At 30.3% G+C, this 10,718-nt stretch overlaps 2 protein-coding genes across 2 annotated transcripts; both read right to left on the bottom strand.

Moving 5' to 3' along the window:
* Nucleotides 1-2,470: 2,470 nt before the first annotated feature.
* GO595_004728 (kinesin-like protein KIF3A) lies at nucleotides 2,471-4,432 on the bottom strand (the record flags this gene model as incomplete). Its single annotated transcript, XM_067917892.1, has 1 exon — nucleotides 2,471-4,432. One exon carries the CDS (start codon nucleotides 4,430-4,432, stop codon nucleotides 2,471-2,473), a length of 1,962 nt encoding a protein of 653 aa, XP_067775310.1.
* A 206-nt stretch (nucleotides 4,433-4,638) lies between these two features.
* GO595_004727 (DExH-box ATP-dependent RNA helicase DExH14) lies at nucleotides 4,639-10,644 on the bottom strand (the record flags this gene model as incomplete). The annotated part of the gene is made up of 2 exons (XM_067917891.1): nucleotides 4,639-6,998; nucleotides 7,071-10,644. 2 exons carry the CDS (start codon nucleotides 10,642-10,644, stop codon nucleotides 4,639-4,641), a joined length of 5,934 nt encoding a protein of 1,977 aa, XP_067775309.1.
* Between the last annotated feature and the right edge of the window lie 74 nt (nucleotides 10,645-10,718).

Raw genomic sequence — 10,718 nt, 5'->3', positions numbered from 1 at the left:
GACAATTAGAGGCAGTGCACAAACTGGCTGCAAAAAGAGCAAATGTATAAATATTTAGAATGTTATAACTTAACTTTAATGCGTCCACTTGTTTTTATTAATAAAAATTTTATAATTTTAGTAAAACTTTTCAACTCTATACTATAATAACTGCTGATTTCCATGAGAAAAAAAATTAACGTGCGTTTAAAACAGCTTATTTGCCACTTTTGCCGATGTGATGGAAATTGGGTATAAACTTGTTCCAAAAGATTATATCCGAAAAATATCTGACACATGGGGGAAACCACTAGAAGAGAGCCTAAACGAAGAAGAGATGACCCATGAATTTATTGATTTAATAAAATCTTGCCAAACTTTTTATCAATCAAGTCAATTTAAAATTTTAATAGATCACTTATTTAATATATCTCGATTACTTCTAAGCAAACACAAACAATGCATTGAAATTATTTCTCGATTACATTTTTTAGAGTTTATTCATGATATATTTTTGCAAAACATAGAGTGTATTAATGATAGCATTCTTTGTTTTATTATCAGTTATACATATGTTACTGATTTGCCAAATCCAATTCTTTTGAATCCTCCATTTTTTTCCATTCTTAATCGTCATCTTGCTTCAGGTTCATACTTAGCATTTCATGCATTTGGCAACATTATACCAATTATTGGCAAAACTAATTTTAGCCAACTATTAAGCCAAATTGAACCTCAAAATCTAATTCAACATTTATATTCCACAGACATGTGCGTTGTTGAAATGTCATTATTTTGCATTTGTAATCTTATTCTTTATAGCACAACAGACAACATTAGCGAACTCATTCCAATACTCAAAGATGTTCTTAATAAACGTGACGACATAAGTAACCAGTGTATCAAGTACATCTCAAGAACCATCTCCCAAATCGTTGAGCTTGGAATTGAGCAATACAGCATCATATTAAATTCATCGTTGTTTCATTCTTTATCGGTGTTTTTAACGTCGCCTGATTACAACGAATCACATCAGACAATATTTGAATGCTTTGATTCAATTACTTCATTTTTATTCAAATTAAAAAAACAAAACATTCAAAAAGATTTCGTTGAATTCCAAATTCAAATATTTTTTGTATCTGACGATAGCATATTTCCACTCAAAAACTTGAACCAATTCTTTAAGCTAAAAATCCCAAATGAATTAGTGATTGATATGATAAGAAAATCGATTAAAGCAAATAATGGACAATTTAAAGATATGAAAGAATATCAAATAATGCTTGATAACGTTTTATCTCTTCTGAGAAATGGTCCTTTTAAGTTAAAAGAACATATTTTGAGATTAATATATTCATTGTTTTTAGGTTGTACGAATGAGTGTTGTTTAATCGCAGTAAAAATGAATGTTATCATTGATTTGGTCGATGCGCTTCAGATCAATGATTTGGAAATATTAAACATCACTTTGAAGACAATCGCAATGTCATTGCATAGATTCCCTTTGTTAATCGATAATTTTAAAGAAAACGGAATCGAAAATATATTAAAAACGATATATGATTCGGAAGATGAAATCGAAAATTCACTTTATGGCTTGACGGAACTGTTTGTTGTGGAAGAAGAAAATTCGAAATAGAAAGTTCATTTCTCACAGAATTCCTTCTGCTATTCTGAAATATCAAATATGTTTTCTCTTAATAAGTATATGTAAAAATTTCTTATTTGTAACTTTTCTTTTTATTTCTATTTATCTGATAATTTTTTTTCATGTACTGATTTGGAAACAACTTGTTTTGTTCAAAATTGAAGTCAGTTCAATGAATTTCACTGATGAGGTAATCGTAATAACACTCTCGAGGATGGATGTTTTAATCCCATAAAAAATGGATTAAAACATCAAATTTTATAAACAATTAAATCATATAAATTTTATAATATAAATTTGATTTAATTTTGAGAATTAATATTAATAATTTTTGTCATGTAGTATTTTAACTATTTCTCTCTTACCAAAACAAGATGCTCACATAAATGCTGCCTCGAATAATTTAAATAATTTCGAAGCATTATTTTAATATATCATTAAAATAAAAATTAATTAAAACAAATGAATATTTTGTGCGTCAATGTCAATTTTCTTTTGTGAAGTAAGTAATTTAATGATTTTTGCATGATAGTGTATATAAGCAATTTCATAAAGTAATTTAACTATTTCTGTATACCCTTTTTTGATGCATTCATAAGTGTTGTACAAAATAATTTAAATAATTTCCAAATATTATATTGAAATCACAAAATATCAGAACAAAATTTAAATAACACAAATTCTTCATGTTCTAGCAAAAAATCAAATAATTCAATTACTATAGTTAAACTTAATATTTTATTCTCATATTAATTCCAAATAATTATTTTCACATTTTTTCTTTGACAACTTCATATCTAAAATTTCTTTTATGATTCAAAACAACAAAATTTCACATTTTTAATTATTTATTTTCTGCTCGAGAGAGTCCGACAGAGCGAATTCGTTCAGCATTCTATGCGCCGCCCTTTGTCTTTTCTTTTGTATCTCTGCCTTCTTCTGGACCATTTCCGCTGTTGGCGTTGACTTCCTTCCGCCCATCACCGCTCCGTCTATTCCTTGTATGAATATGCTTTCCTCTTCTTGTATCTCCTCTACCTTCCTATGACATCCTGCCTTATCCATGTTATCTATTGTACATTTTTGGTTTGATTCATCGTAACGACAATGTTTCATAATTAATTCGATTTGATCATTCGGAATGAAACTTTCCGCAATTTTCTTCAGTAGTTTAAGTTGGATATCGAGCGTGTTGATTTGCGTTGTTTGCTCTTCTTTCTCGCGGACATATTGCTTCTGTATGTCTTCTATCGATTCTTCCATCTCTTTAATCATCGGTCGGATTTTCTTGATCTGTTGGATCTTCGATGTGTACTCTTCTTTAAGAGATTTCGACTTCTTCTCAACAAGTAACATTTGCTCTTCTTGTTGCTTCTTTTGCTCTTCAAGTCGACGTTGCTCTTCTTGAAGTTGCCGTTTCTTACTTTCGTTGGCGCGGATTTCCTCTTCTTGTTGCTTGGCTTTGTCGACAAGATTAACACCTCCAACAAGTACAGAGTTTTCCATGATTTGGATCTTGTTTTTGAGCTCTTCACTTTCAGCTTTTGTTTGTTTCTGTTTTTCATATTCTTGATCAAGCGCTTCTTTCATCTTTTGGCGTTGCTCTTCATTGACGTTCTTCTCAGCCATAATGGCTTGGAGTTGCTTTTGATGTTGTGCTTCGATTTCTTTAAGATATTCATTATCACCAACATAGATACCATCTCCTGCTGTACCAGCATTACGTTCTTCAAGTTGCTTCTTAAGTGCTTCAATTTGTGCTTTAAGTTGTCCAAGTAAAGCATCTTTTGGATCTTCATTGATTTTGGGCTTGTTCTTAATATCACGTGCTCGTGTTGCATACATTAATGTGGAATATGTCTCTTCATAGTTATAATCAGCTGGACCAATGGTTGCGACCATGACAGTTTTGGAATTACCACCAAGTGAGTCTTGAAGTAATTGAGTAAGCTTGGAATCACGATATGCAATATGTTTAGAGCCTGTAACTAATGCAGATATAACATTACCAAGTGCGAGAAGAGACTGGTTGATTTTGGCTCCTTCTTTGGCGGTTTGGCCGGTTGCATTCGTTTTTGCTAAACGTTCGCTGCCGGCAAGATCAACTAAATTGAGCTTCCCAACACGAACTAACCCATCGGAATCTTGTTGTTCGACTGTAATTGTGAATATGGAGTGGCTTCGAGAACTTTCTCTATTCATTGAGGTTTCACCTGTCTTACGATTTTTTTTACCATTTTCAAGAACTTGGACTGTTTCTTGAGGGTTTTTAACAATGTGCTCAGAAAGACCAAGAACTCGAATTGGCTCTTCTTGAATTTGACGAATATGTAATTTCTTTTTTGGATCACCAAGTAAATCAGTGACATCTTCCATGTAAATTTGTAAGAAAGAGGCATGGACTAAGAAAGATTTGTTTTTTTCTTTCGAAATGTGTGCAAAAATATGATCAAATGCATGAAGAATGATACCTTTGTTTTCTTCAACTTTGATATCACCTTCCATAGTGTATGTTTTACCAGTACCAGTTTGACCATATGCAAAAATTGTTCCGTTATATCCTTCGAGAACTGATTCAACAATTGGTCTAGCAGCTATATCATATATATCTTTTTGTGTTGCATTGTTTGGAAAAACTGAGTTAAAAACAAAACTCTTTGGATTTGGATCACCAGGTTTTTTTTGTAGATAAACTGTTGAAGCTGGAACGTTCATTGTAATGTCTTCAACACACTTATTATTAATTTCTTTTTGAGATAGTGGACGACATCTCACAACAACTTTGATATTTTCGCTTGACATGATTAAAAAAACGTATAACGACGGTTAAAAAAGTCAAAAAAATTGATAAAAAATATAAAATGTCATCAAATGATCAAAAGCTTAAAGAAATAACATCGAAATTTGCACTGAATCAGACCTCAATAAGTCGCAGAGATTATTCCAATTGCGCAGAGAGTGAAAATCAAAAAAGTTATATTCAAAAGGTTTACACAACAAACGCGGACTCACTGCGGTCCGCCTCTTCTCCTTCCGCGGCTGTTCGGCCTGCCTCCTCTGTATGCATTGGATCTTTTGTTTCCATTTCCTCTTCTCTCATTGTTTGCACTTTGTTCGTTACTTTCGCTGCTGCTGTAGTTAAATCTGTTGTTTCCATTTCCTCTTCGTTCGACATTTGGTGGCTTTTGTGCACTTTCGTTACTGCTGTAGTTAAATCTGTTGTTGTTTCCCTTCGATTTATTACTTTGTTCCTTATTATCATTCGTACTATAGTTAAATCGATTGTTATTGTTGTTATTGCCTTTTCTTTCTTTGTTATCATTCGATGTATTACTATTTCTTTCATTTTGTTCTTTGTTATCACTAGCGCTGTAGTTAAATCTGTTGTTGTTATTGTTATTGCCTTTTCTTTCTTTGTTGTCATTCGATTTATTACTTTGTTCCTTGTTATCACTAGCGCTGTAGTTAAATCTGTTATTGTTATTTCTTCTTTCGCTGTTGTTATTGTTATTTCTTTTTCCTATTTCTATGTTTACTTTTCCTCCTTTTCCTCTTTGCACTTTCACTTGTTTCTTATTTTTATTTTCATTGTTTTCCTCATTAATTTGGTACAAGTCTCCGTATTGTTCCGCACTTTCTTCTTCTTCATCATTTCTATTCTCATTACCCCAAAAGTAATCAATGTCATCTTCCATTTGATTATTATCATTTAAGTCCTTTTTCACTTCTCTTTCTTTCTTTGTTAATTTATCCAAATTTTGTGTCTTTGCAATTGAATACATTTGATCGATACCGATATAAGCGTCAGCGAACAAATATATCCAATAATTATCTTTTATTGGTTCTTTTGTAGTTAATTTTATTAACATTTTATCTTTCTTTAATTGTATTCTTCGATGACAAATCATTTCTTTAGTATCAGGATCACCGATTAATATATATAATGATTGAATTTGTTTACGTAAGAAATGTGGTGATATTACATTACTACCGAATTTACCTGATATTCGATTAATTTCGATATTTATATTATATTTATTTTCATTTATATCAATATTTGAAACTTTATAAAACAAAACTCGATCTTTAACTAATTGAATTTCAGAATTATTTGTATTCATTAATAACATTTTAGGTAATGTATCGATATTATTTTTCTTTAATTCATCATAAGTCTTTTGATTAATTAATGTTTTAAATGGTACATCATCCCACCATAATCCTTGTGTAATCATTTGCCCTATTAAAATTGCATTTATCATTCCATTTAAGTTATTTTGGATTGCACATATTTCGATATAACAACCAACAATTCGAAGTATTTGATCAAGTACTGAAGATAAATCATTATCGAAATCAGGAATAGGCATTTTTTGATGACTTAAATAATATTGAATCATATAATATGTCTTAGTAAAAGGTGAATCCATTAAACCATCACATTTATAACGTGGCTTCATATTAGCTATTAATAAATCTTCATTATGTCTAATTGGGACATCTTTAAATTCATCTGATTGACATAAGAAATATAATACGTCAATAATATTTTGTGAGTTATTAATATTATTCATAAATAATCGAATAGTTTTATATGATACATAAAATATTGATCCTATTTTACCTGCTATTGTTGGCTTAATGATTTTATCTATATTCATTTCACAACAATAACTATCTTGTAATATTTGTATAGTATTATCTGCAACTTCATCTATTGTAATATTATTATAATATTTAGGATTAGAATTTAATCGTAATGCAAAATATGTATTATTAATCCAATCAATTAATGATTTCTTGGAATTAATTCGTCCATTACTAATTTCGGCATTAACATGATCATAAATATTACTTAATAATGATGACTCAACTGGAAATGGTGAATTAATGAACTTCTTAATGAAATCTTTCCGTGATTCTTCACAAAAGATCATAACAATTCCTTGCTTATCAAATTGTGGTCGACCTGCTCTACCCATCATTTGTTGTAATTCAGTAATAGTATAAGGTTTAAATCCACAACTTTTAGCATCGAAATATTCGGTGCCTTTAATAATAACAAAATGTGCTGGTAAATTAACTCCCCAAGCTAAAGTAGAAGTAGCTATTAATAATTTCAAATTACCTTCTTCAAATAACTTCTCAATAATATTTAAATCATGTGTTAACATACCTGCATGATGTAATCCAACTCCAAATGTTAAACAATGTGCTAAATCTTGATCAATAACTTCTTTAGATGCTAACGTAGCTTCTTTTGTTACATAAATAAATGGTTGCCCTGATGTATTAGCATAAGATATTAAATCTAATGCTGTTAAACGTGTTTGTCGACGTGATGGTACAAAAACTAATGTTGGCTTACCTTTAGAATGTTCTAATATTGCATCGGATAAAGGTTTGTTCATTGCTGCCATTCGTGCACAATAATGTCGACCTGGGAAACCTCTAATGAATGTCATTAATGGGACTGTACGTAAAGAAGGTGAAAAGTTATAAATTCCATTATTTTGTATACCTAAAAATTTACCAACATCTAAAGGATTACTTAATATTGTAGATAAACCTATAATACGTAAGTTTAAATTAATTGATTTCATACGATTAACTACTGCTTCAATAATATGACCTCTATCTGTACCTAATAAATGTACTTCATCTAATATTAATAAAGAAACATATTGTACAAATTGTCTAACGATAAAACCTCGTGATACTGCATCCCATTTTTCAGGTGTAGATATAATAATTCGAGATTTTGTGATTGATTCTGAATCTGGTGTATAATCTCCTGTTAATTCTATGATTAAATTCCCAAATTTATTTTTCCAATCATTAACTCGTTCTTGTACTATAGATTTTAATGGTACTAAATATACTGCTTTTTCAAAATTATTATTCTCTAACATTCGAGATATAGCTAATTCTGCAATTACTGTTTTACCTGCTGCTGTAGGTGCACATAAAAGTAATGATTGATCTGTATGATAAGTTTGGAAAAATAATTGTGATTGAATTAAATTAAATTTCTTAAATGGGAATAATGCTTTAGTTTTTTCATTTTCAATAATATTCGTATTTAAAGGTCTTAAACGTGGTGCAGTATTTAAATGTTTTTGGAATGTTAATTTATCAGCATCTTTAATATTAATTTGTTGCATATCTTCAACACCTAAAAATCGGACTGAAGTAATTTTAACAATATAAGAATTAGTTTTAGAGATTGGTACTAATATATTTAATGTAATTCCATCCTTAGCTAAACGTTTATCGATTTGAAATTCTTCACTATGATACATTTTATCACCATTAGTATCTTGTATAAATAACCAAAAGTCTTCTAAATCATGTACAACAGTATGATCCCATATAAAAGGAAAGATTACTTCGATACATAAATTAATGATTTCATCAGACATTGGTTGATAAGTTACACCTAAGTTTAAACATGGGAATTTACGTGCTGCATTAATAGCATCAACAGCTGCTTGATCTGATCTTAATAAAGCTTTAGCTTCATTTATATTCATATTTTTAAGTTTATCGATTGTTAAGTCTAACATTTGAATCCTTTTGTTTAATATTAAATTTTTATTTCCTTTTAAGATTTGTACTAAAGGATTATCTTTTTTATAATCAAACCAACACATTTGATGTTCGACCATTTTACATACATTTAATGAAAACATTGCTAAGTTACATAAACCTCTTTGAATACATAATTCAAATATTGCATCGAAAACTCTTTGTAAATTATCTGATATCCAAATTTGATCTAAACCTAATGATGGTGTTTTAAATTGATATTTTGAAACATATGATTGAAATAATACATTAACTTTACCACTAATTTCATCAACAGGTGATACTAATGGTATAATAGGTTTAAAGTTATCTAAATCATCAAGTTCATTTTGTCGGACTATTAATGAATCAAATATACCCGAACTAAATACACAATCTAATAATTCTGATTCATCCATATCATCTTTAAAGTTCTCATTAAAATATGAGATAGCTGTTACTGGTATATAATGCATTGATGCGACTTGTCCTAAATGTGTCGGTTGTAATGATTCAGTAGCTATTGATGTTCGTATCATATAATTTTCATTTAAAATACGTATAGAATTATCAAGTTTTTGGATACATAATGAATCATTAGGATTACGTTGATACATAAATGTATATCGAATCCAATTAATTGCATCTTTAATACATGTAACAGTACCTAATGAGATTTCGGCATTTAAGAAATCCGTCATTTTTTCATCAAATTTCGATTCAATCGATTCTGCTTTAATTAATGTACTAATATATCGAGGTAATACTTTCGATGTACCAATTAATATCGCTTGGCCTGTTCGATCAAATTGTGGTCTACCTGCACGTCCAAACATTTGATGTACATCTAATATACCGATATCTTCAAATCCTCCATTTTCATGATTATATACTTTTGTGTCTTTAATAATAACTGTATGCGCTGGTAAGTTAACGCCCCATGCTAATGTTGCTGTACAGATTAAGATCGAAAATGTATTGTTTCGAAATAGTTTCTCGACAAATAAGCGATCTTTTCGTGGTAACCCTGCATGATGAATACCAATTCCTTTAGATAAACATTCTTTTAATTGACTTTGAAGATTATGTTTCGACAATAAAAAGGACAACTCCGAATTGATTTTAATTCGAAGATGTCGAGCTAATAAATTGGCAAAACGTGCAGTCTCTCCACGGGTATGAACAAAAACTAATACTTGTTGATTTTGTAATAAGATATCTTTGATTAAATCAAGTGCAATAATGTCGATTTGACATACATCTTTTTCTTTCCCTGGCTCATATACTTCTTCAAAAACTTCTTTATATTCATATGGAGTTTTAAAGGTGTTCTTGGTACCTATTAATGTCATGGCTAATGGAACTGGTCGAAATTCAGGACCAAAAATATAAAGTCCATTATCTCCTACTTTTAAGAAATTAGCTACATCATAAGCATTAGGTAACGTTGCTGATAAGCCTACAATTCGGATCATGGATTGTGTTTGTTCAACTTGTCGTAATGTCCTTGCAACTATGGCTTCAATTACAGGTCCTCTAGCATCTTGAAGTAAGTGAATTTCATCTATGATCAAAAGTGTCAATCGAGAACAGGGTGCCCCTTCGCCTGATCGTCGAGTGGCTACATCCCATTTTTCAGGTGTAGCTATTAATACTTGTGATCTTTCTAATTCAGAACTAGAAATTCGTGTATCACCAGTGTATTCTCGAACTCCTACACGTAATGGTTTAAGAGCTTGAGTAAATTTAGTGGTAATTTCTGTTGCTAAAGCTTTCATAGGTGTAAGATAAACTATTAACGTATTGGAATTTTTATCAATAAATGGTGGTACACCTGGAATATGAATTAAATTCTTTTCTAACTCATGAAGAATTGTAAGTAATGCTACATTTGTCTTACCAGCGCCTGTCGGTGCACAGATTAACATGTTTTCATTGGTATGGAAAGCTGTTTCATATACTGTGGATTGAATATCATTAAGTTCTGAACAACCAGTAAAACATCTTTGAGCCCAATCAGGTAAATTTTTAATAGGCACCCTATCAACTCTAGGTCTTTCTAAAGTTGTTGCTTCAACATCATAACGTATTGCATTAATACTATCTGTTTGAACAAAACGTGAGCCTCTTGACAAAGGAACATTTGATTTTTGTGCTTGGTTTTTAGTATTTTTAGTATCTGGTTTCTTTGATGGACTTTGATTTGATTGAAGTTCTTTAATTATTTCTGCTCGATTATTTAAAAGAGATTCAATTACATCAAATGATTGATCACCCAATAACTCAAATAAAGGAAATTGTAATGAATCATTATCTTGCTCAGATAATAAGAGTTGTTTAGTACTGTTTTTTATTCCCATAATTTCTGTTGTAGAAACGCATGAAGATATCATGTCTTCGAGCCATTTTTCAATTGAAGTATTGCGCCAAGGCAATGTATCACTCATATTTTGTGGTCATAAGCCCCGTTAAATCCCAACCGCCAACTTTGAAATAAATAAACCACACAAAATTCAATGAA

The sequence above is a fragment of the Histomonas meleagridis genome (assembly GCF_020186115.1).
Source record: "Histomonas meleagridis strain 2922-C6/04-10x chromosome Unknown contig_27, whole genome shotgun sequence".
NCBI lineage: Eukaryota > Parabasalia > Tritrichomonadida > Dientamoebidae > Histomonas > Histomonas meleagridis.
Note: the sequence above shows the minus strand (reverse complement) of the source record. Positions and strands in the feature narration are given on the sequence as shown.